We start from the raw sequence: 27,331 nt of genomic DNA on the forward strand, positions 1-27,331 counted from the left end.
GGGTACTTGCACGTCGGGGTACTGGCATGTTGGGGTACTGTTTCATAGGAAACCGTCTAAATTGTAAATGTTTTTGCCATGCTTTGTGCTTGCAAAGTTTCATGGAAAGGCCAAAAATGATGCACAATTAACAAAATAAAATCAAAATGGTTTGGCACATGGCTATAGAATAATTTTTGCAGGTATTAGACTGATAGGTGTGCCTCCAAATATTCACACATCTAGCTGAATCATATAATCGGAAATACTTCATAAAAAATGTCTAGAGGGCGCTATTGAGCCATTTATTACAAATTGCACAACAAAATCTCTAAAATATTCATGTTCTTGAGAGGTCTGATCTGTGTGCAAAGTTTTGAGTTTTCGCTCATGTTTAGACTTTCAAAAAAAAAAAGCATTTTTCTTTGCAAACAATGCATCGCGAGAGCAAAGGCGTGACAAACAATTTCAATAACTTTTCATCTTAAATATCTTCAGATGAAACACGCCAAAGAATGAAGACAATCTGATAGGTTTTGTAGAAAATATGAGGCCTATAAAAGGCCCCAAAAAATGGCTACAAATAGCAAAGTAAATCAAAATGGCAGACTTCCTGTTTGGTTTAGCATATGGCTTTTGAAACTTTTTTGTCAGTCTTAGGCTGATAGGTATCCCAATTTTTACAAATCTAGCTGAATCATACATTTCCAAAAGCTTCATAAAAATGTCTATAGGGCGCTATTGAGCCATTTATTGCAAATTGCACAAGAAATCTCTAAAATATTCATGTTTATGACAAGTCTGATGTGTGTGTAAAGTTTCATGAGTTTTCGCTCGTTTAGACAAAAAAAAAAAAAAAAGCAGCATTTTACTTGGCAAATAATGCATCGCTATGGCAACGGCTTGCGACAAAATAAAAAAAACTTTCGATAACTTTGCATCTTAAACATCTTAAGATGAAACACACCAAGTTGGAAGACAGTCGGATAAATTTCGTAGGAGTTCGTTAAAATGTGACCCCTAAAAAAGGCGTAAATCAAAATGCCGGACTTCCTGTTTGGTTTAGCATATGGTTCTAAGAGACTTTTTTGTACATCGTGGGCTCTTATGTATGCCTCCAAATTATCATAGCGCTAGGTGAAACGTACAACCGGGAATGCTTCGTTAAAGAGGAGTTTTTTAGCTCAAAATGTGATGCCCGGCCCCTACGGGACTTCCTGTTGGGTTTAGCACATGGCACCAAGAGACTTTTTTGTACATCCTGGGCTGTTACATATGTCTACAATTTTTCGTCGCTCTAGCTGCTTCGTACAACTGGGAATGCTTCATTAAGAAGGATTTTTTTCCTTTGCAAAAAGTGCATGCCACGACAACAGCGTGTGACGAAATAAAAAACTTTCAATAACTTTTCATTTTCAACATCTTAAGATGAATCACACCAAGTTTGAAGATGATCGGATAAACTCTGTAGGAGGAGTTTGTTAAAATATGACCCCTATGAAATGGCCAAAAAAAATGGCAACACATTCCAAAGTAAATCAAAATGGCGGACGTCCTGTTAGGTTTAGCATATGGTTCAAAAAGAGTTTTTTGTACCTCGAGGGCTGTTATATACCACTACAAATGTTGGTAACTCTATGTGAAACGTACAGCCGGGTATGCTTTGTTAAAGAGGAGTTTTTTAGCTCAAAATGTGATGCCCGGCCCCTGGGGGACTTCCTGTTGGGTTTAGCACAGGGCACCAAGAGACTTTTTTGTACATCTTGGGCTGTTACATATGTCTACAAATTTTCGTAGCTCTAGCTGCTTCGTACAAATGGGAATGCTTCTTTAAGGATAGTTTTTTTCCTTTAAAAACAGTGCATGCCATGAGAACAGCGTGCGACGAAATACAAAGCTTTCAATAACTTTTCATCTTCAACATCTTATGATGAATCACACCAAGTTTGAAGATGATCGGATAAACACTGTAGGAGGAGTTCGTTAAAATAAGACCCCAATGAAATGGCCAAAAAAATGGCAACACGTTCCAAAATAAATCAAAATGGTGGACTTCCTGTTAGGTTTAGCATATGGTTCAAAAAGAGTTTTTTGTAGGTCATAGCCTGTTACATATGTGTACCAATTTTCGTAGCTCTAGATTAAACGTACAACCGGCAATGCTTCGTGAAGTAAGAATTTTTAAACTCTAAATTTGATGCGCCGCCGCCGTCATATAGTATATCAAAAACTTTTCATTTTTCACAATGATGTTGTCCCAGGTGTTGAGATGGTACATCCCAAGTTTGAAGTCAATCGGGTTAACCGTGTAGGAGAAGCGGGCAAAAGTATGACCCCTGTAAATGTGCAAAAATTGGCAAAAATTGGACATTTAAATACTCATACCTCACTTTCTGTCTATTTTAGGGTACACACTTCAAAGAGGTTTTTGTTCATTGGGATGTGCTACAGGTCCACACAATTTTCATAGCCGTCGGACAATCGTAGCGGGACAGGGATCCGTTTAACCTATGTAGGGGGCGCTAAGGAGCCATTTTTCTGTTATCATGTATGGCGACTTTAAAATATCTAATTTTTCGCCAGGCCTGATGTGCGTGTAAAGTTTGGTGAGTTTTCGGTCACGTTTAGTGTCTCAAAAATGCGATTGTTTGCGGAGAAGAATAATAATAAGAAGAACTAGAGCTGCGAGCAGCTATAAAGGGCCCTCGCAGCCCGGGCCACGTTGGGGTCCTTGCACGTTGGGGTACTGGCATATTGGAAGCAAAATTTCTTTGAAAATGGCATAATAAACGTTTACATGTAGAATGTTTTTTTTTGCCAGTGTGTGTCAAGCTCAACGGGTTTTGGTGGTTGTTAAGACCTGCAAAAATCAGCGTCCTTTTTTATTTTTAGGCAATGAGTTGCCCTGATTGGTATTTTTTGTAAAAGTGTATATACACATCATCGCTCGTTGTACTCATTGCACAATGTTACTTTTATTGTCCAAAGGGGCAATCAAAAATGAATAAAACAAAATGGAAACGTACATACGTTTGGATCGGTGTGAAGCCAGTGAACAATTTGAGTGGTGGAAACTAAAAGAATATTCATAAATGACTTAGTTATCACACTTAGAATGAGTGTACATTTTTTGTACAAAATACCGTATGTGGGGTATTTTTTATTTTTTTTTCTATAAGCCTCAAGGGCTAGGTGGCGCTGTATTTATAACTGAATGTTGTCATAGAGATACCTTCAGGCCTTGATTATAAGCATACATGTCAAGTGTGGGATTTTTTTTGGAGCATGTACCGTGGAGTTATTAAGCATATCCTTCATTCACGATATTGCTTTTAATGTCCATAAAGGCTATCAAAAATAAATAAAAATATATATATGTTTGGATAAGTCTGATGCCAGTGAACATTTTGAGTGGTGGAAACTAAAAGAATATTCATAAATGACTTAGTTATCACACTTAGAATGAGTTTACATTTTTTTGTACAAAATACCGTATGTGGGGTATTTTTTTTTTATGCCTCAAGGGCTAGGTGGCGCTGCATATATAACTGAATGTTGTCATAGAGATAACTTCAGGCCTTGACGATAAACATACATGTCAAGTTTGGGATTTTTTGGAGCATGTACCGGGGAGTTATCAAGCATATCCTTTTTCATTGCGAAACACAAATTTTGATGCCCCGCCCTCATCATATAGTATTTTGAAAAGTCAAAAATTTTCCCCCTGTCGTTGGCTCAGGTCTTGACATGGTCCAGGCCAAGTCTTAACTCAGTCGGATGAAACGTGTAGGAGAAGTGGGCAAAAGTCTGCCCCCTGTGAATGTGCAAAAATCGTCAAAAATGGGACATTCAAAAATTCGTAGCTCACTTCCTGTTCATTTTAGCATATGGGTACAAGAGACTTTTTTTGTAGGTCTTGGGCTCCCTCATACACCTAAAAATATTCGTCGTTCTTGCTTAAACGTACAACTGGGGCTGTTTCGTTAAAGATTTCTAGGGGGCGCTATTGAGTCATTTTTGTAAAAATAGCACAATCGCCGATAAAAAATTGCTCATTTTGCCAGACCAGCTGTGTGTGCCAAGTTTCGTAAGTTTCTGTGCCAGTTTAGGCCCTCAAAATTGGCGTTGTTTTCTTGGCGAACAGCGCTTGGCCACGCCCACAGCGACTCGCGAAAACTCACAAACTTCGTGTTGTGACAGCATGAAGGCCGACACCCTCATCTGAGCAAATATGAGGTAGGTCCAGTTAACATGGTTGGAGAAAAACATTGAAGAAAAATCGTAAGAAAAAAAATTGCCAGTAGGTGGCGCTATCAGTAAGATGAAATATAAGTTTGTAGATGTCTTTAGGGCTGGACTCTCATCAATTGTGTACAATTTTGAGAAGATAGCATCATCTCGGTCAAGTTAATGCAGCTTTTGTTGTCACGAGAAATCTTCAGACTTTGCGGCACCGTAGCGGCCACGCCCTTTGGCGAAAAGTTACAATATTCGGTGTGGGGCATGATCAACATCTTAAGGCTTTTCTGACCAATTTTCAACTGGATCCCTTCAACGAGCTCAGCACAGTAGCTAAAAACGTAAAGTATGACATTTATTGTTACCACTAGGTGGCGCTACATGGATAACTGAATTTTATCATATAGATGTTTTCAGGCCGTGACTATTAAGTTGCCTGATAAGTTTGAGATTTTTTGGAGCTTGAACATGGGAGTTATTAAGCATTTGCTCTTTCTGGACAAATGAAATTTTAAAGGCAATATTTGCTGCCCCGCCCCCGTCATATAGTATTTCGAAAAGGCAAGATTTTTTCCCCAGTTGTTCTCTCAGGTCTTGAGATGATAAATGCCAAGTTTGAAGTCAATTGGATGAAAAATGTTTGCAAAGGGGGAAAAAGCATGACCACAGTGAATGTGCCAAAATAGGCCAAAATTGGACATTAAAAAATTCATAGCTCACTTCCTGTACATTTTAGCTACATGGTCCCAATAGACTTTTTTGTGCGTCTCGGGGTGCTACACGTGCCTGCCAATTTTCGTTGCTCTAGCTCAAACATGCCGGGCTTGGTTTTTATTTTTCTATGCTAGGGGGCGCTATAGAGTCGCGTTGTTATGACGACTTCATAATATCTAATTTTTCGCCGGGCCTGAGGAGTGTGCAAAGTTTGGTGAGTTTTCGTAAATGTTTAGGTACCCAAAATCGTGATCGTTTACGGAGAAAAAGAAGAAGAAGAATAATAATAATAACTAGAGCTGCGAGCAGCTATAAAGGGCCCTCGCAACCCGGGCCACGTTGGGGTATATGCAAGTCGGGGGACTTGCACGTTGGGGTACTGTTAAATAGACAAGGACCATGGAAAATAGAAATGCATTTGCCGTGCCTTGTGTGTAAAAAGGTGCAGTAAAAGGCCAAAAATGATGCACAATTCCCAAAATAAAATCAAAAGTGTGGACTTTCTGATGTGTGTGCAAAGTTTCATGAAAAGTCGCTCGTTTGATATTCAAAACCAGCATCTGTTCATTTGAAAACATTGCATGGCACAGAGATGGTGTGTGATCAAATAAAAAGCTTTTTGATGACTCTTAATGTGGTGTCGCTGTGCAACACATATGTATTCATGACATAGTGAAGTATTGTGACAGTTTTGTAGGGTCCAGCAAACAGTAAATGTGTGACAGTTATTCAAGAAAAAATGTAGCTTTGAAGCAGGCTAACCAATGACATCATCTAAAGGGGAAAAAAGCACATGAGCAAGCATAGGTATAAGTAGAGGAGAAAAAGAGATGAAAGAAGTGCGAGAGATGGAACAGGAGAGGAATGCAGCTGTTTATGTATAGCTGTTGTAACAGGACAGATTAAATAACACTTTAACCTGGGGTTAACAGCGCCCTAGGACAGATAAACTCTTTAGTGTAAAAGTTTTCTGGGACAGATGAATCCCTTGGGGTCAAAGAGTTTGGGTTAGCACATAGTCTGTCTTAGGATAATGTAACCTCCATGGATGAATTAGTCCTAGGACGCTTTGACCTGCGGGCTAAAACTTCAGGGGGGTTAACCTGTCCTGTTATATTGTGATCATCGTCTTCGTGCATGTCCTCAGTGGCTTCTTCTGTCTGTGTGGCAGCATTTGATACATCTGTAGAACAAAAAAGAATGAAGAATCATGTTAGATCTGTGAAGTTTGGTTGTCTTAGGTGTAGTTTACAGAACAGTCGTGTGCATATTTTTAGCATGGTAGTGTCTTAATACAAATGCATATTATGTAATGCACTGTATATGGATATTACAGACGTAATATTTGACGGTGATCTTATATTCATAGTTTTTGCCCGTTAATAAATAATATAGCTAGTAAGTAATAAGACACGCAAAAATGGTATAGTTGAATCCTCTGGGTCAAAAAGCAATGTTTTAGGATTGTGTGATGAAATGATGAATAAAAGTAAGGATACGACAGGTACATAAATGGTTATGTAAGTGTAAAATTTGGCATGGTGTGTCCAGATACATGCAGGATAAGTATAAAATATTATGGTGTGTGATTGATTTTTTCTTAGTAAAAATTAGTATTGTAATGGTCAAGTCACAGTATGTCCAAAAAAATTTAAAAAAAAAATCTATGGTATAGAAACATCATAATCAGGGGCAAAGACATAAACATAATAATAGTAATTAATAATGATAGAATTTAAATACAATCTTTTCCATGAATATGTCAGTTATTTTGAGAAGATACAGAAAAAAAAGAACTTTGAAGTGTCTATCAGTGGATGAAAGAGGGCAAGATCACAGCATAGCTACATGATATCAGTCACATTTGAAAGTAATCAAGTGTAGTATGTATTCACATTATATACATTGAGAAATTGCGGCTCAATAATCAGTCAGTGTTTTAGTTAACAGTCCAATGTTACCTTCAAGATATTCCTAACAGAAAAAAAGGAACGTGCATTAACAAAAAAATGTAAAAATGTCCATTGTCAAACATGTCATTCATTATACACAATGTGAAGGATGGGGATGCTTGCTGTGTTAGTGTTTGTGTGTCTTCCATGTCATATAGCTTACCATCACGGACAACTGCATCACATGCATCCTTTATATCCAATGCAGTCTGGAGTTCTTTCACAAGCTTGGTTTTGAAGTCTATCTGTTTTTCAAGTGCTCGATTGACTCGAGTCACATGGACTAGTTGGTTCATTTGGGAATGAAGATCAAGGCTGCGCTGGTATAAGTCGTTGCGACTGGAAGCATGATCAATGCATGCATACTGTAATGACAAAGCATTCAATGAAAATCAGTCATGTTAGATTCCATGATTCTAAATAGCAGAGGTAACGTGTTGGTGCAAAACGTTGTGGTCGTGTTGCATGTTACTCAATGGCTGTGTGTGTCAAAACGAGTTTATTTGAAAGAATATACAAATATATACACACGGACATATATATTTATACAGTATAACAGTACCGCATGTATTGGTTTTAAGGAAAGAGTTGAAAAGCAGTGTTCAGAAAAAAGCATAAGACGCACAAAGTACCATTTCACTACATGTAATAAGTTGTCAAGTAGACATGTGAATTAAGTGGTTAAGATAGTGGCTACTGTGCAAGTAAGCTTCAATTGTCTCTAAAAGGTTAGCATATGTGTTCTACATGATATCAATGGCTAGACGTGCTCGTGGAGAAACATTACAAACAGAAAAACACACTAAAGGTGCCTTTAACAAACCTGTTAATAAATGAGAACTTAATACATATATGTATGGCATACTGTATATGATTGAGAAAGTTGTCCTGTTTAGTTTATGTATTGTATACTTACGGAAAAAAGTTGGCAATCTTTGCGTATGGAGATGATTAGAGGGTCTTTATCAAAAGAGAATTTGCTTGGTGATTTGTTCATGTTCTGTAGAAAAGCAAAGGAGTAGAAATAAATACAGTATCATACTTCATAAACATACAAGAAATTTGTAGCTGTATTAACCATTGTTGGTATTTGAAGTGATAATTTAGGAATAGAAGTGTAGTGATTGCAGAATTTATAGAGTGCTTACCTTGTATGACTTTGTAGATGGAAATGTCTTTTGTTGAAAGAGCTCTTTGTTGTCTACTATATATGCAAGGACAAGCATAAGTAGGTGTGGTTATGAAGTACTTGACCATTGAAATAAAGCAGTGGTATCAAATGTATGGACCGTGGTTTGGCTCAGGCCTGCAAAGGGGTTTAATGTGGCACAAGAGATAATCTTGTAAGGTACAAAAAATAATAATAATCTAATAGGTATGCCTCTGAGTTTTCACAAATCTAGGTCAAGTCAAGTCATCTTTAGTTATTTCGCGCTTGAATCATCCAATCGGAAATGCTCCATAAAAAATGTATAGAGGGTGCGATTTATTGCAAATTGCACAAGAAATCTCTAAAAATTCATGTTAATGACAAGTCTGATGTGTGTGCAAAGTTTCACGAGTTTTCACACATGTATAGATAAAAAAAAAACAAAGCAGCACTTTACTTGGCAACCAATGCATCGCTATAGCAGCAGCGTGCGACAAAATAAAAAACTTTCGATAAATTTGCATCTTAAACATCTTAAGATGAAACACACCAAGTTTGAACACGGTCGGATGAATTTTGTAGGAGGAGTTAAAATATGACCCCTAAAAAAGGCCACAAAAAAAGGCTACAAATCCCATCATAAATCAAAATGGCGGACTTCCTGTTTGGTTTAGCACATGGTTCCAAGAGACTTTTTTGTACATCGTGGGCTCTTATGTATGCCTCTAAATTATCATAGCGCTAGGTGAAACGTACAACCAGGAATGCTTCGTTAAAGAGGAGTTTTTTAGCTCAAAATGTGATGCCCGGCCCCTACGGGACTTCCTGTTGGGTTTAGCACATGGCACCAAGAGACTTTTTTGTACATCGTGGGCTGTTACATTTGTCTCCAAATTTTCGTAGCTCTAGCTGCTTCGTACAACTGGGAATGCTTCATTAAGAAGGAATTTTTTCCTTTGCAAACTGTGCATGCCACGGCAACAGCGTGCGACAAAATAAAAAGCTTTCAATAACTTTTCATCTTCAACATCTTAAGATGAATCACACCAAGTTTGGAGATGATCGGATAAACTCTGTAGGAGGAGTTCGTTAAAATAAGACCCCTATGAAATGGCCCAAAAAATGGCAACACGTTCCAAAGTAAATCAAAATGGCGGACTTCCTGTTCGGTTTAGCATATGGTTCAAAAAGAGTTTTTTGTACCTTGAGGGCTGTTACATATGTCTTCAAATATTGGTAACTCTAGGTGAAATGTACAGCCGGGAATGCTTCATTAAGTTAGAATTTTGAAACACAAAATTTGATGCCTCGCCTCTGGCGGACTTCCTGTTAGGTTTAGCATATGGCACCAACAGGCTTTTTTGTAGATCATAGTCTGTTACATATGTGTACCAATTTTCGTAGCTCTAGATTAAACGTACCACCGGCAATGCTTCGTTAAGTAAGAATTTTGAAACTGTAAATTTGATGCCCCGCCACCGTCATATAGTATGTCAAAAACTTTAGATTTTTTACCATGATGTTGTCCCAGGTGTTGAGATGGTACAGCCCAAGTTTGAAGTCAATCGGGTTAACCGTGTAGGAGAAGCGGGCAAAAGTATGACCCCTGTAAATGTGCAAAAATGGGCCAAAATTGGACATTCAAATACTCATACCTCACTTCCTGTCTATTTTAGGGTACACATATCAAAGAGGTTTTTGTTCATCTGGATGTGCTACAGGTGCCACACAATTTTCGTAGCCATAGGACAATCGTAGCGGGACAGGGATCCGTTAAACCTATGTAGGTGGCGCTACAGAGCCATTTTTCTGTTATCATGTATGGCGACTTTAAAATATCAAATTTTTCGCCAGACCCGATCTGTGTGTAAAGTTTGGTGAGTTTTCGTTCATGTTTAGTGCCTCAAAAATGTGGTTGTTTGCGGAAAAGAATAATAACAAAGAAAAAGAAGAAGAAGAAGAAGAAGAACTAGAGCTGCGAGCAGCTATAAAGGGCCCTCGCAACCTGGGTCACGTTGGGGTACTTGCACGTCGGGGTACTGGCACGTTGGGGTACTATCAAATCGGACAAGGACCATCTAAAATGTTTTTGACAAGCTTTGTGAGTGCAAAAGGCCAAAGATGGTGTGCAATTCCCAAAATAAATTCAAAATGGCGGACTTCCTTTTAGGTTTAGCATACGGCTACAGAATACTTTTTGTAGGTCTTAAGCTAATAGGTATGCCTCCCAGTTTTCACAAATCTAGGTCAAGTCATCTTTAGTTGTGTATCGCTTGAATCATACAATTGGAAATGCTCCATAAAAATGCATAGAGGGCGCTATTGAGCACAACGTTGGGTTACTTGCACGTCAGGGTACTGGCACGTTGGGGTACTGTTACATGGAACAAGGACCATTTAAAATGTTAGTTTTTTCCATGCCTTGTCTGTGCAAAGTTTAATGAAAGAGGCCAAAAATGATGTATAATTCCCAAAATAAAATCAAAATAGCGGACTTCCTCTTTGGTTTGGCAAATGGCTACATAATACTTTTTTGTAGGTATTAGGCTGATAGGGGTCTGTCCTAATTTTCACAAATCTAGCAGAATCATACAATCGGAAATACTTCATAAAAATGTCTAGAGGGCGCTATTTATTGCAAATTGCACAATAAATCTCTAAAAATTCATGTTCATGACAAGTCTGATGTGTTTGCAAAGTTTCATGAGTTTTCACACATGTATAAATAAAAAAACAAAGCAGCACTTTACTTGGCAAACAATGCATCGCTATAGCAGCAGCGTGCGACAAAATAAAAAACTTTCGATAACTTTGCATCTTAAACATCTTAAGATGAAACACACCAAGTTTGAAGACGGTCGGATGAACTTTGTACGAGGAGTTCGTTAAAATATGACCCCTGAAAAAGGCCACAAAAAATGGCAACAAATCCCATCGTAAATCAAAATGGCAGACTTCCTGTTTGGTTTAGCACATGGTTCCAAGAGACTTTTTTGTACATCGTGGGCTCTTATGTATGCCTGCAAATTATCATCGCGCTAGGTGAAACGTACAACCGGGAATGTTTCGTTAAAGAGGAGTTTTCTAGCTCAAAATGTGATGCCCGGCCCCTGGGGGACTTCCTGTTGGGTTTAGCACATGGCACCAAGAGACTTTTTTGTACATTGTGGGCTGTTACATATGTCTACAAATTTTTGTAGCTCTAGCTACTTCGTACAACTGGGAATGCTTCATTAAGAAGGATTTTTTTCCTTTGCAAAAAGTGCATGCCACGACAACAGCGTGCGACGAAATAAAGAGCTTTCAATAACTTTTCATCCTCAACATCTTAAGATGAGTCACACCAAGTTTGAAGATGATCGGATAAATTCTGTAGGAGGAGTTCGTTAAAATAAGACCCCTACGAAATGGCCCAAAAAATGGCAACACATTCCAAAGTAAATCAAAATGGCGGACGTCCTGTTAGGTTTAGCATATGGTTCAAAAAGAGTTTTTTGTACCTCGAGGGCTGTTATATACCTCTACAAATTTTGGTAACTCTAGGTGAAACGTACAGCCGGGTATGCTTTGTTAAAGAGGAGTTTTTTAGCTCAAAATGTGATGCCCGGCCCCTGGGGGACTTCCTGTTGGGTTTAGCACAGGGCACCAAGAGACTTTTTTTGTACATCTTGGGCTGTTACATATGTCTACAAATTTTCGTAGCTCTCGCTGTTTCGTACAAATGGGAATGCTTCTTTAAGGATATTTTTTTTTCCTTTGCAAACAGTGCATGCCATGACAACAGCGTGCGACGAAATACAAAGCTTTCAATAACTTTTCATCTTCAACATCTTAAGATGAATCACACCAAGTTTGAAGATGATCGGATAAACACTGTAGGAGGAGTTCGTTAAAATAAGACCCCAATGAAATGGCCAAAAAAATGGCAACACGTTCCAAAATAAATCAAAATGGCGGACTTCTTGTGAAGTTTAGCATATGGTTCAAAAAGAGTTTTTTGTAGGTCATAGCCTGTTACATATGTGTACCAATTTTCGTAGCTCTAGATTACACGTACAACCGGCAATGCTTCGTGAAGTAAGAATTTTTAAACTCTAAATTTGATGCGTCGCCGCCGTCATATAGTATATCAAAAACTTTAGATTTTTTACAATGATGTTGTCCCAGGTGTTGAGATGGTCCATCCCAAGTTTGAAGTCAATCGGGTTAACCGTGTAGGAGAAGCGGGCAAAAGTATGACCCCTGTAAATGTGCAAAACTGGGCCAAAATTGGACATTCAGATGATCATACCTCACTTTCTGTCTATTTTAGGGTACACACATCAAAGAGGTTTTTGTTCATCTGGATGTGCTACGGGTGCCACACAATTTTCGTCGCCATAGGACAATCGTAGCGGGACAGGGATCCGTTTAACCTATGTAGGTGGCGCTATGGAGCCATTTTTCTGTTATCATGTATGGCGACTTTAAAATATCAAATTTTTCGCCAGGCCTGATGTGCGTGTAAAGTTTGGTGAGTTTTCGTTCACGTTTAGCGTCTCAAAAATGCGATTGTTTGCGGAAAAGAATAATAACAAAGAAAAAGAAGAAGAATAATAATAATAAGAATTCCTTCAGGAACAATAGGGACCTCGCAGCGGTCGCTGCTCGGGCCCTAACTAGAGCTGCGAGCAGCTATAAAGGGCCCTCGCAGCCCGGGCCACGTTGGGGTCCTTGCACGTTGGGGTACTTGCACGTTGGGGTACTGGCACATTGGGGTACTGGCATATTGGAAGCAAAATTTCTTTGAAAATGGCATAATAAACGTTTACATGTAGAATATTTTTTTGCCAGTGTGTGTGTCAAGCTCAACGGGTTTTGGTGATTGTTAAGACCTGCAAAAATCAGCGTCCTTTTTTATTTTTAGGCAATGAGTTGCCCTGATTGGTATTTTTTTGTAAAAGTGTATATACACATCATCGCTCGTTGTACTCATTGCACAATGTTACTTTTATTGTCTAAAGGGGCAATCAAAAATGAATAAAACAAAATGGAAACGTACATACGTTTGGATCGGTGTGAAGCCAGTGAACAATTTGAGTGGTGGAAACTAAAAGAATATTCATAAATGACTTAGTTATCACACTTAGAATGAGTGTACATTTTTTGTACAAAATACCGTATGTGGGGTATTTTTTTTTCATGCCTCAAGGGCTAGGTGGCGCTGCATATATAACTGAATGTTGTCATAGAGATAACTTCAGGCCTTGACGATAAACATACATGTCAAGTTTGGGATTTTTTGGAGCATGTCCCGGGGAGTTATCAAGCATATCCTTTTACATTGCGAAACACAAATTTCGATGCCCCGCCCTCATCATATAGTATTTCGAAAAGTCAAAATTTTTCCCCCTGTCGTTGGCTCAGGTCTTGACATGGTCCAGGCCAAGTCTTAACTCAGTCGGATGAAACGTGTAGGAGAAGTGGGCAAAAGTCTGCCCCCTGTGAATGTGCAAAAATCGTCAAAAATGGGACATTCAAAAATTCGTAGCTCACTTCCTGTTCATTTTAGCATATGGGTACAAGAGACTTTTTTGTAGGTCTTGGGCTCCCTCATACACCTAAAAATATTCGGCGTTCTTGCTTAAACGTACAACCGGGGCTGCTTCGTTAAAAATTTCGAGGGGGCGCTATTGAGTCATTTTTGTAAAAATAGCACAATCAACAATAAAATATTGCTCATTTTACCAGGCCAGATGTGTGTGCCAAGTTTCAGGAGTTTCTGTGCATGTTTAGACCCTCAAAACTGGCGTTGTTTTCTTGGCGAACAGCGCTTAGCCACGCCTACAGCAATTCGCGAAAACTCACAAACTTCGTGTTGTGACATCATGAAGGCCGAAACCCTCATCTGAGCAATTATGAGGTAGGTCCAGTTAACGTGTTTGGAGAAAAACGTAGAAGAAAATTCGTAAGAAAAAAAATTGCCACTAGGTGGCGCTATCAGTTAGATGAAATATAAGTCAGTAGATGTCTTCAGGGCTGGACTCTCATCAAATGTGTGAAATTTTGAGAAGATAGGATCATCTCAGTCAAGTTTATGCAGCTTTTATTTTCACGAAAAATCTTCAGACTTTGCGTCACCGTAGCGGCCACGCCCTTTGGCGAAAAGTTACAATATTCGGTGTGGGGCATGATCAACATCTTAAGGCTTTTCTGACCAATTTTCAAATGGATCCCTTCAACAAGCTCAGAACAGTAGCTAAAAACGTAAAGTATGACATTTATTGTAACCACTAGGTGGCGCTATATGTATAACTGAATTTTATCATATAGATGTTTTCAGGCCGTGACTATTACGTTGCCTGAGAAGTTTGAGATTTTTTGGAGCTTGAACATGGGAGTTATTAAGCATTTGCTCTTTCTGGACAAATGAAATTTTAAAGGCAATATTTGATGCCCCGCCCCCGTCATATAGTATTTCGAAAAGGCAAGATTTTTTCCCCAGTTGTTCTCTCACGTCTTGAGATGATAAATGCCAAGTTTGAAGTCAATTGGATGAAAAATGTTTGCAAAGGGGGAAAAAGCATGACCACAGTGAATGTGCCAAAATAGGCCAAAATTGGACATTAAAAAATTCATAGCTCACTTCCTGTACATTTTAGCTACATGGTCCCAATAGACTTTTTTGTGCGTCTCGGGGTGCTACACGTGCCTGCCAATTTTCGTTGCTCTAGCTCAAACATGCCGGGCTTGGTTTTTATTTTTCTATGCTAGGGGGCGCTATAGAGTCGCGTTGTTATGACGACTTCATAATATCAAATTTTTCGCCGGGCCTGAGGAGTGTGCAAAGTTTGGTGGGTTTTCGTAAATGTTTAGGTACCCAAAATCGTGATCGTTTACGGAGAAGAAGAAGAAGAATAATAATAACTAGAGCTGCGAGCAGCTATAAAGGGCCCTCGCAACCCGGGCCACGTTGGGGTACTTGCACGTCGGGGTACTGGCACGTTGGGGTACTGTAAAATAGGACAAGGACCATCTAAAATGTTTTTGACAAGCCTTGTGTGTGCAAAGTTTAATCAAAACGCAAAATATGGTGCGCAATTCCCAAAATAAATTCAAAATGGCGGACTTCCTTTTAGGTTTAGCATACGGCTACAGAATACTTTTTGTAGGTCTTAAGCTAATAGGTATGCCTCCCAGTTTTCACAAATCTAGGTCAAGTCATCTTTAGTTGTGTATCGCTTGAATCATACAATTGGAAATGCTCCATAAAAATGCATAGAGGGCGCTATTGAGCACAACGTTGGGTTACTTGCACGTCAGGGTACTGGCACGTTGGGGTACTGTTACATGGAACAAGGACCATTTAAAATGTTAGTTTTTTCCATGCCTTGTCTGTGCAAAGTTTAATGAAAAAGGCCAAAAATGATGTATAGTTCCCAAAATAAAATCAAAATAGCGGACTTCCTCTTTGGTTTGGCAAATGGCTACATAATACTTTTTTGTAGGTCTAGCATAATCATACAATCGGAAATGCTTCATAAAAATGCCTAGAGGGCGCTATTTATTGCAAATTGCACAATAAATCTCTGAAAATTCATGTTCATGACAAGTCTGATGTGTTTGCAAAGTTTCATGAGTTTTCATGTGTATAAAAAAAAAAAAAAAAGCAGCACTTGACAACTGTTACATGGAACAAGGACCATTTAAAATGTTAGTTTTTTCCATGCCTTTTCTGTGCAAAGTTTAATGAAAAAGGCCAAAAATGATGTATATTTCCCAAAATAAAATCAAAATAGCGGACTTCCTCTTTGGTTTGGCAAATGGCTACATAATACTTTTTTGTAGGTCTAGCATAATCATACAATCGGAAATGCTTCATAAAAAGGTCTAGAGGGCGCTATTTATTGCAAATTGCACAATAAATCTGTAACGATTATCGGCCGGTTGTAACTTTTTGCAACCTCAGTTCCAAAGGAATTGAGCTCCTGTGGCCTGAACATGCCACTGTGGGGGGTGGGGAGCACAAGAACATCCCCCACAAACAGCCACAAATGCTCTGATTGACACGCGCACGCGCACACACACACAAATCAGAACAGTAAAAGCCTTCTTAGAAACTTGACTTTCTTATTTTGCAACAGAACAATGAATTATCAAATGTTATGTTTGCCATTTGTGAAATGTTGACTCCATGAAATGTCATGAAAAGGTTCCATTGCAGTGGCAGATTCTCCACTAAACTTTCATGTGTATGCACGTTTTAACAGTGTAAGCTAGGTAACATTTTATTTGAGGTATTCAATTGTACGTGTTGCATTGGTTAAATTCTGACCTTAGAATCTTAACACACATGGGATCCAGATTCAATCTGATTAGTCAACCAAAAACCTCCCCCAGCTGGTAACTTTCCACTGTGGTCTCAACCGGCCCCCCTGGTGTGGAGGCCGCCGCCTTCCCAATTTAAAAGCACGCTCCCTGCGTGCTGCGCCCTCTCTTCCGCTGCTCTTTGGCTCCCTCTCTTCCGCTGCTTTGGCTCCTTCCTGATCTCCATCGGCGCGGCTGCCAGACAAAGGGCTAGCCCAGCTAGCTTAACCTCCAGCACACGGCAACGCACAGAAGCCATCGCGTGTAGCGACAGGCGCAGCGAAACACGCTGCTTTTGGTCCCTGCACAAGGCTCAAACGGATGGTGCCTTTCCAGGCACACCAGGCCTGAACCAAAAAGGGCCCTTCCCAGCCAGCAGGTTGACCCCGTGACGCTCAGTTGGCCAGCCGGACGACCTGTCTCTCCCTCTCCTGAACTGAACCTTCTTCATCCCTTCTTCAAACGGGCTTGGCGAGTCTCCATCCAGGGTCCTGCTTCTGAGACCAACCCCATCTGTAAGTGCAACTTTGCAGGCCTTCGCCCTAGTACAAATTGGTGCAAACTAGGTTGATTGTGGGTCCCATGTTGGTTCGATTTAAGAAACCCATCACCTTGGCTAAGACCGTTTCCTTTTTTCTTCTTTTCTTCTCCTTTGATTATTTTTATTATTTTAGTTCTCGTTTCATTGCCTATCATAGTAGTTAGTTTTGCTTCTTTAAATTCTAAGTAGATTATCCCACCTAGGTTAGAGAATAAACGTGCACAAAACTCAACCCCTGGTTTACTGTGTGTGTGTTTCAACAATTTATAGTGACCTCTAAGCTGAACAAAGAACTCACAAAATTGTAGTAAGGGCACAACCTTCATTTTAATGACTGATTCAACGAGGTTCTCATCTGTTATCCTGATAAAATTATCAAAAAGAGATGTGGTGCTCCGCAGGCAAGCTCAACTTAATTTAAATATTAAGTTTGAGTCTCCTTCAATTAATGAGCCAATTGATTATTAATTTAATAATTAACAATTTTTGATTTAATAATTAATTGGACCGATTTCCCTTACATAATGGTGCCCCTTTGGTGAGGCCAATTTATGTTACATATTTTGTGAAACACACACATGTAACAATCCAAAAACAGCTTAGTGCAGCGTGTTCTTCTGGGAAAATTTCAGCTCGTTTCCATAGCAATCTAACTACAACTTTATGCCAGAGCCAATCCGCTGTATAAAAGCAGTGTATTTGAAGCGCTAAATAACAGTCTTAACGACTAGTTATTGAGAAGAGAATGAATTTGTCGACTATGTGAATGTTACACACACAAAAGTGGAAGAGTAACGATCACATTTTTTCTATTGCATGCAAAACTTTTTAGGCCTGGGAATGCTTTTTCTAGCTCGTCACGAATTCTGATTGGGTTAAAAATACATTCCAAACCTCACGTGGCGCAATCAGCTTAGCTACCTGATTACGTTACAAGCCTTTAGGCTGAGGAAATAGTCTAGTGCACGAAATTCTGCATTCAGACCACCATTTGAGTCACAGCACACTTCTCAAGGTGTTAAGTTGACTCCCTTTTGTTGGTTAGCGTAAGGCACATGGTGCTAAAACTGCTAGCCTTTTGTGTAAAACACACGTGTTAAGATCCGCCATCTTTGGAGGCGTATCCTTAACTCAACTGGGATTCAGGTAACCACCCCTTGAAACCAGTCGACCAATAAACTAATTTGAGGGGCGGGCCCAACGGCCAGACTTCCAAGTCGCTCCTCATTTGGCTGTGGCCTCCAAGAGAGGATCACGTCTCACCACGTGACCCCCCACTGAGAGCCCAGTCTCTGCCAAATTGTAGCACTGAACAACTAGTTATACAGTTCGCTTAAATTGTTGAAATTAGATTTCCATCTGATTAACACTAAAGTGTACTGTTTGCTTAATACTCATATTGCTACACGGCCAGCTGCCAAACTACAGCTAGTATAGTTGATTCCTGCTTTCTAGCAACTAACGTGTGAAGAGGGACACATCGCAGCCCCCTCTCCCCCCGTGAGCCTACTGTCTGCCTTCTTCAACATCGCATTCAAAGCACTTTATAATTTAAATAATCAAGTTACCGTGATTTGAAACTAATCGAGGGATTTAAATTACTACTGTACCGTCCTAACCTATGATTCTTACTGGATTTAAGACAATTTAACATCACGTGTCTTCGCCACTCTTAAACGTTACATTATAATATTTTTCCTACTCCTGTTTCACCAAGTGTTAACATTGAGTTTAGGGTTAATATTTTTGTACGTTTTGCACTTTTTAATCTTCATTAATTCCGTCGTGTTTAATGAATTAACACCGTCTTACAGGAAGTAGTAGTTTTCTCTTTCCCCTCGACGCGAGTCCTTAGTATCGCGATATAAACCCGTGGGAATTAAAACGTTTCTGTGGTTTCCGCTCCTTGATTTATTTAAATTATAATTATTAGTGTCTTCTTGATAATTCGGCGTCAGTGCCGCGCATAACAACACGCGCGATTATCCGTAAGGAGTGAATTTAACGTGTTTGACAGATTGACAGCTGGCGACACACGCACGCGCAACTTCCGGTGACGTGCCACTCATTGACAAAGTTTACGTTAGCGGCGTCTTGCTAACAACTTTGCTTGCCAAGTGCTACGATTTTAAAACTTGTTCAAGGTATTTAAACACTCGTTTTAAGACACATTCTGTGTCACTTACGAGCGACGGAGTTGTTTTGTCTATGCGGTAAAGTCCTAAAACTTTATTGATCGAACAAAAGTACGACTCTATACTACACACAGGAGCCTCGTTGCGTTTGAAACGCCGACGGCGTCCTCCTGTGGCTATTCACGGTACCGCAGTCGAGGAACTTTTGCCAACAAAATTAAAACGCTTGATAACTTTAATTATTGACTAACCAAAGAGTTTGTTTAAATAATTAACCACCGTTTTCAAGTACTTAATTTTGTTTTAATTAAAAGCAACACTCAACTAGTAGTGTATAGCTTTTCTCGTTGTAGTAAAAGTGTTTACCCAATTTTTAGGCACTTTTGGAAGCCTCTATTGAATTAAATGTAATTTTAATTTAATGTGACTGTCCTTAGTAGACTTTTGTTTCCTAAAACCTGTAACCTCAAACGTATGCTGTGGTTAATAGTAATTTAACAGACTAAATTGCTTAACACAATACTTTGTTGAGGGTCCTCAATTATTTAATGCATTGCCATTTAAAATAATTGGTAACATATTTGGATACCATCCTTTAATCTGTGCCTTAAGAATTTTGGTAAAACAGTTTGAATCAACTAATTGAGCCCAAAAAGCCAATCTTTAAGCATTAAGCATTTCCAGCATTGTCTAATTGGCTAACAATTAGTCCTTCCAAATTGAGTAAAGTGAGCTTACGCATATCTTGGATATCATAACGCTACTTTTAACAATGGATGCTTTGGAAAATGCCCTTGCGACCGTGACTAACAATCTCATTCCAGGCTATGCCGACGCGACAGCCAGCGCTAGCGCAGAGATTCTTGACACTAACATTGCGCAATTCGTTTGCGACGCTCAACAAGGGTCGTTAACCCACGAAGATATGGCACAAATCCTCAGCCGACTAATGGTGAATTTAGTGGCTAGGTGGAAATTGAGTGACCATGAGCTTGAACAAGTGAAAAGCGTTCTGACAGCAGAACAGCAAATTCACGCCCAAGTTAGCAGCAAGCTAACCGAGTCGGAAGCATGGTTGCATGAATCTGACCGCGTGAACTTGGGAAACCAAGTTACAAAATTGACACAGGAACTTAAAGTGAGTACACAAACTGCCCGCACGCATGAACAAAATTGGCATAATGCCACATCTGAAATTCGTGAGCTAAAAGAATGCATTGTAGAACTATCAAATCAGCCCACTGAAGCCCATTGGATTGATCTCCAAACTGAGCATGAATTTGACAAGTACTTGCTAGCTCTCGCGAATGATGAAATTGCGGAATTAACTCAAAAGATTAGACTTTTGAAAAATGAACGCATTGAAGGAAAAAGGCAGACGTTTCGTTTGAAATCTGAGTTGATGGCAATGGAAGAAAAACTCCGGCGATTGCAGCATCCATCCTTCAACACTGGCCGGGATGACGAGTCATCCCAGGCTGAATCGAAATTGCAGCAAGTCCCACAAGGTAACACCAGGTGTCCATTGACACCGTCCCAAACCACTGCTTTGGAGGTCCCCGTTCAGGACCTGTCTCAGGTGAACTCTCCTTTGCATTTTGATCCACTTGTGGTGCACGCACCTGTTCCTTTTTCAGACGCTGCCACGTTGTCTGATGTGCTGCAGACTTCCTCTGCAAATCTTGGACCTGTTTCTCAGCCACCTGTGCCACTTCCGGTTCCTACTCGCTCCATGGCAAGCACGTCTCTAAGTGCTGCTCAACACACACAGGGGCCCCCTCCCTCTGCAGTGTCACTGAGAGGAGCAAGCTCACCTGTCTCTGTGCTTCCACCAAGAAGCACACTTCTTGTTTCGGCACCCCCGCTAGGCGCCACGCCTTCTTGTGCGTCTCCAGTTGCTGCCAACCTTCCTTCTCCTGCTCAACAAGCAGATGCTTCTTCACCTCATCATGTGGCGCAACCAGGCATGTCTACAAAAGAGTTAGACACGATTGCCAAGCACATTCAGAAATTTCAGCCAAAACAAGATTGCTCTGATAATACTTCTGTGTACCTCAAAGACCTTGATTTTCATTTGAGGAGATTCCCACAGGCAACAACGGAAGACAAGATTTACCTCATGAAATTGACGTCCACTCGAGAAGTAAGTGATTGGATCGACCGCCAGCCGATCCACATCTTGAATGATTATCGAGCACTGTGTCACGCATTGTCTCGTGAATTCGATGGCCCAGTATCAGCAATGAGCTTTCTTGCTGCCTGGTCAGTAAAACAAGGCCGAAAGGAATCACCCAGCCTGTATTATAGTCGCCTGCGCAAGGCATACTTTGGGCATCGTAACGAACCCAACATGGAAGAACAGGTAGAATTCAAAACACTATTTTTGAACAACCTCCACCCAAACACAAGCCGCCTCTTGGGTGTGACAACTTGTCCTCGCACGCTAAGTAGCCTAGAGCTACGTGAACTTGCATCCAAGGCCTTTGTGTTTTTACGCGAAAACGCTGCTAAATCAGTGGAATCCTCTGTTTACCATGTTGCAGGTGGTTCAGACGAGGTCGAACGACAGTCCGAATCACAGCAAAGCGACGATGACATCGCCGCTTCCCCATCAAATCCTGCACAACGGCCTCAAAATGGTTCTCATCAGAAGCACCAGTACGGCCGCAGTGCACCTGCGCGGTTGAGTCATAGCTCCAGCCGTGGTTGTGAACGGGAGAAACCCTTTGCGAAAACAAAACCTCGCAAAAAGAAACCTCCCCGCACAAATAGTCCTCAGGAGCCCCCATCCACGTCAGGTGACTCCTCAATTGACAGCAACATCTGGACAAAAGTTCTTGATGGGCTGCGCAAATTGTCCAACGACAGTCAACCGACAGCCATCAATGAGCCAGAGGTGTCGGACAACACCGTTCTTTCAGTCCAACTGGATCCAGCACCTTCTTTGCCTTCTGCCAGTGCACCTGTTACCGAGTCGAATCAACCATTCAAACAGCTCTTAGGTAACCTCAAGATTAAAGGTGCATCGCGTAAGTTCTATTTGAGGACGACACTTGAACAAACATTAGACTATGACGCTTTGGTTGATCCTGGCGCTGACATTACAGTAATGTCCAACACGCTCTTCAACCAACTTCAAGCCATGCTGAAGAACAGTGGCCGGATGCTCCGCCTCAACCACTGCTCATTGGAGATCGGTGCGTTTGCACTGACTAACACCCATCTGGACTCCATGGCAACGTTACACTGGACGATTGGACCACACAAATTGGTCCACCCTGTGTACGTGTCTGCTGTGGAATCAGTCCCGCTCCTCATTGGTCAAGATCTGCTGGGCCGCTTCAAGCCCCTGATAGATTACGACCGACGCAAAATCTGGTCACAGGTGCGGCAGCCTCTGCCAGCAGCACCGCTGACCAAAACTGCCAATTGTTATGCGGTAAGCCTAACAGAGCCTTCTTGTGAACCTGTTCTGAGTGTACAAAACTCACACCAGGACTCTCACCCAGCTCAAGGGGGGACCATGCCTGTTGTCTCCGAGATGCCCTCAAGAGGTCACCTTCGCAACACCAGCTCTCCCCTCGGCCAAGTTGAACATCCCACTCAGGGTGTACAACTCTGCCACCTTACGGAATGCGACTTGGATTGCACCTCCGAGCTACGCATGACACAAATTGAGGCCGTTGTCCTCACTTTTGAAGCAAACCATTCAGCTTCACCGCGGACTTTGAACTTGAAATCGCACTTGAAATTGTCATCGAACAACCCAAACAACACAGTGGTTGTTCTTTGCAATCTGCTTGGCGCGTTGTGCCTATTTCTGAGCAATTTGTTACCCACCCTGCCCACCCTTGCAATGCAGATGGTGCGCACCACTGCCCTGCCATTCACTGCCCCCGCGTTCGCGCCTGCAGTACTTCTTTTGGGCCACACGTTGTCAGCCTTTGTGCTCAACAACACTTATCTGATTTCAATGAACTTGCAGTCCATTGTTCTTCTCTTGCTTTTGCTCATTGTGTGGCTCACCGCCGCCGCGTGCCTTCCTCGTTCGCCTGTCGACGGCTCACCTGTTCATGCCAAGACATTCGCTTTTGGGGGTCACCTTTTGCTTCCTGTCATGGGCTTTCTTCTTGCTCCTCCGTGGACCGCACATCTCTGCCGTTCGTGGCTCCACGTAGCCGAAGGGGGGGTCATGACATCATACGCCCATGACATGACACATAGCTGTCAAAGGGAGGTCATCACAACAGGACTGGACCAGCCAATCAGGTCCAACCTCCATGACCTCACTTCCTTGGTTACAATTGAGGGACGAACCTCGCCCACCTTTTTTGACCACCATCAGCAGGTACAAGATACACCTGTGATTCTTCCTGTGGTTCATCCAAGATGACTTGGAGCTTTTGGCTCCCACCCATCAGGCACCTATGGGTGCATTTGCCTTTCCAACTGATGCAGGACCCAAACGGTCCCTTTCCAAACAGTGGTTTCAGACACCCTGGCGCCTAATGGCTAACACATTTTTGCTGCTGTTGTGTATGAATGCGCTAACGACATATTTAAAGTGGCTAGGGCCAAACCTAACCGCCATAACGCCATTGAATAGCCAATTAAATTTGTGCTTCACCCATTCGCACTCATACTTATGACACCATGTGCATAAACAAACTTCCTAGAAAGTGTACAGTGACTCAAATGATCTTCAGCAGACTCCCCAAACGACTAAAGCGATTGGTAAGAAATGTGCTTTTAGCTACTGCTTTTCTTAGCTTCTTATTTAAAATAAGAACCTTAACTGCTAACGCTGTTAGTCCAAACACCGTTAACTTGAAAATGGCGAAACACGCGAGTCACGACCAAGATTCCTTTTGCCTAACAACGCGTAGCAAACAAATTACCAATCTACCGTCTCCCGACATAACAACCAAAAGGACTACGCTAGTCCTCGATCTGCCTAGCATCACGCTAAGCTGAACCAAACTAACCACGAGACAGTTTGTTTCTTCTCGGTGTCCCAACCAGAGCACGCTCACACGCAAGGTGTGACCGCGCTGAGACTTGACATGCTGCACTAATCTGTTTGATACATCAACAGCTCAGTTGTGAGAACGTCTTCTCGGCCTGCATGCTCCCTTAATACAGCTTTCTTTTGCCCTAGAAAGATCCAAAGTCATAGTAAGAACCGAAAGTGCCCCCTTTCAGTCATATTGACATGACATTCCTACACAGGCCTCTAGACAACTATTGGACTTCTATTTTTCACTCTCGTGTTCTTCTCCTGTTGCGTCTGTTACTTTCCCCTTCCACTCTATACACGACACGTAGTGTAGACCTAGAGGGAAAGATAACATCATAGCCAACTGCCGAGTCGAGCTTTAGCAAAGGGAGGGGAGGGGTGGGTTTGCACCAACTTTGTACTCTGGTAACTGCATTGTTGTGCTTCACCTGTCCACCTGCCGATGCCACGTCTAGAAGTGCCGACCGAAACGTTCTGTCGAAGAACGTTTCCATCGCCAAAGGGAGGATCTGTAACGATTATCGGCCGGTTGTAACTTTTTGCAACCTCAGTTCCAAAGGAATTGAGCTCCTGTGGCCTGAACATGCCACTGTGGGGGGTGGGGAGCACAAGAACATCCCCCACAAACAGCCACAAATGCTCTGATTGACACGCGCACGCGCACACACACACAAATCAGAACAGTAAAAGCCTTCTTAGAAACTTGACTTTCTTATTTTGCAACAGAACAATGAATTATTATTATTAGATTATTATTATTAGATGAAAATCGAGGGGATAGGACAACCGTTGCAATCGAGGGAGGGAACTACAATTCCCATCGCGAGATGCTGTGACTATCGCGTGACCGGTAGCGAGACTGGGAAAATCTAACATGGCGGCGCTCTGTTGCTAAAATAGAATTAGCTTTATATTTCTAATTAAACCCGAATTTAATGATTAGATAAATTCGATTTTTTTCTTTTCTAAGAAAGATCGGAAATATTATCCAGTGTGGACGACCTCGAACGTTTTATTGACGATCATTTTTATAGCTGCGCGATGGATGAGCCGGCGGCTAGTCGGGATAATCCTTCGAAAAAAAAAAGGAAAAATGACTCGTCAACAGACACGGACGATTTAGCAACCGCCGACGTATCGGTGAGTATGCTGGATTCCATAAATAAAAAACTTGACGTCCTCTGTCTTATCCGCGAGGACGTCAAAGAATTAAAGGCAAGTTTGGAATTCGTTAGCCAACAGGTAAGCGATCTCCAATGCGATAACTCCGAGCTACGCTCCTCTCTCGTCGCTGTCACAGCCGAGTTGGAGACGATTAAAAAGGAAAATAAAATGCTAAAGGAAACGGTCTTAGATGTTCAATCCCGTAGTATGCGGGAAAATCTAATATTCTCAGGTATATCCGAAAATTCTCCAGATAATCCAGAGGGTGAGATAAAAAAATTCATGACATCATCGCTAAAGATCCCACAGGAGACGGTAAATAATATCTCTTTTCACCGTGTACACCGGCTCGGAGCTCGTAAGGGCAATAAGCCCCGTCCTATTATTGCTAAGTTCGAACATTTTAAACATAAAGAATTGGTAAAAAGTAAAGGACGGGAGCTCAAAGGGACATCTTTCGGGATGAATGATCAATTCCCAAGAGAGATAAACGAGCGGCGAAAAGTACTGTTTCCTATCATGAAACAAAATAGACAGGAGGGTAAACGGACTTCGATGGTCGTTGATAAATTATATATCGACGGCCAGCTATTCCGAAACCCAACCTCGACCCCTTGGCTGTTCTAACTGACAATTGGTAGAGCCGAGCATTGTGTGATTATTTGACGTAGGTATATGTATATGTATGTGTATGTATATGTGTATATATGTATATATATGTATATGTATATGTATGTATATGTATGGATAATGGGTTACGAAATAGAATATGAATTTATATTATGCATAGGCTATATAGTAATAATAATAATAATAATAATAATAATAATAGAAATATATTCTTAAAAAAAATAAATTAATAATAATAATAATAATCTCGCTTAGGTCACCATTTACTGGTGTATTGTTATGTTGAATCCCCCACAGATTTCCTTCACACTCACTTCCCCCCACGTTTCTTCACTATTATACTTATCTACTTGCTATCTCTCTCTTTATATAAATTATATAAATTGCCTAATTACTCTTTTGCTATCCTACAATATGTTAATATTAATAAGCAGCTTATATAGATGTATACATAAGACTGAGTCTATATTGCTTGTATGCAGAAATTAGTTCTGGTCTCCTGGAATGTGTGTGGCGCTCGCTCCCAGGCAAAAAGAATAAAAATTTTAGACCATCTCTCAAAATTTAAGGCAGATATTTGTCTCCTACAAGAAACCCACTTACAAAAATCAGAAGAAAAATTATTTATAGATAAAAATTTTAGTCAAGTTTACTCTGCCTCCTATAATAGTAGACAAAGAGGTGTCTCTATACTTATACATAAGAATTTATTCTTTACTCTAAATAATATAGTAACAGATTTAGAGGGCCGATATATTATTATCCAGGTAACTATATTTAATAAAGTATATACAATTGGTAATTTATATGCCCCAAATAATGATGACCATGATTTTTTCCATGAATTTTTCTCTCGGTTACTCGATTTATCAACAAATTCTACTATTATTATTGGAGGTGATTTTAACACGGTCTTGAACCCGTTAATAGATCGTTCTAATAATACGATATATACAAGGCGATTACGATCCGCTAAAGTAATAGATGAATATATGGAGGATTTTGGCCTCAGCGATGGCTGGAGACTTCAAAACCCAACTAAGAAGGAATTTACTTTCTTCTCTGCTGTGCACCGATCATTCTCAAGAATAGATTTTTTCCTTACAAATAATTCTATTGTTGATAAAACTGCTATAAAAATACATTCTATAATTATAAGTGATCATGCACCAGTCTCCCTCACTCTACAAATTGACTCTACCTTTAAACCTCCCCCGATATGGCGTTTTAACATCTCATTACTGAAAGACGTAGAGTTTGATAAAATTATTAGAAGGGAGTGGGCAGATTTTTTGGAAATAAATGACTCTCCAAATATATCTCCATCTCTTCTCTGGGAAGCAGGGAAAGCGGTAATTAGAGGGAAAATTATATCATATTCAACTTATAAAAAGAAACAGGATCAAAAATTAGAAAAATACCTGGAAGATAAAATTAAACAACTAACGGATGAATATGTATTAA

The 27,331-nt window shown here is 40.6% G+C and overlaps 2 protein-coding genes across 6 annotated transcripts in view; both read right to left on the reverse strand.

Annotated features, from left to right (window-relative positions):
* Window positions 1-27,331, reverse strand: part of washc5 (WASH complex subunit 5) — a 207,895-nt gene that overhangs the window by 131,389 nt on the left and 49,175 nt on the right. The gene's annotated exons all lie outside the window — the stretch shown is intronic.
* Window positions 5,793-27,331, reverse strand: part of LOC144023078 (uncharacterized) — a 389,823-nt gene continuing 368,284 nt past the window's right edge. The window contains exons 1-5 of one of the 3 annotated variants that reach the window (XR_013284489.1): window positions 9,550-9,693; window positions 8,033-8,088; window positions 7,801-7,884; window positions 7,048-7,249; window positions 5,793-6,115 (exon numbers count right to left, since the gene is read on the reverse strand). Coding sequence is in view for 2 of the 3 variants with exons in the window: in XM_077528378.1 (XP_077384504.1) it covers window positions 5,958-6,115; window positions 7,048-7,249; window positions 7,801-7,884; window positions 8,033-8,110 (522 nt within the window). In the remaining variant the exon portion in view is untranslated. Of the gene's footprint in view, window positions 6,116-7,047; window positions 7,250-7,800; window positions 7,885-8,032; window positions 8,673-9,549; window positions 9,694-27,331 lie in introns of those variants that run through there. The other 2 variants (XM_077528378.1, XM_077528377.1) reach the window with 2 other exon arrangements.

Source organism: Festucalex cinctus, chromosome 7 (assembly GCF_051991245.1).
Source record: "Festucalex cinctus isolate MCC-2025b chromosome 7, RoL_Fcin_1.0, whole genome shotgun sequence".
NCBI lineage: Eukaryota > Metazoa > Chordata > Actinopteri > Syngnathiformes > Syngnathidae > Festucalex > Festucalex cinctus.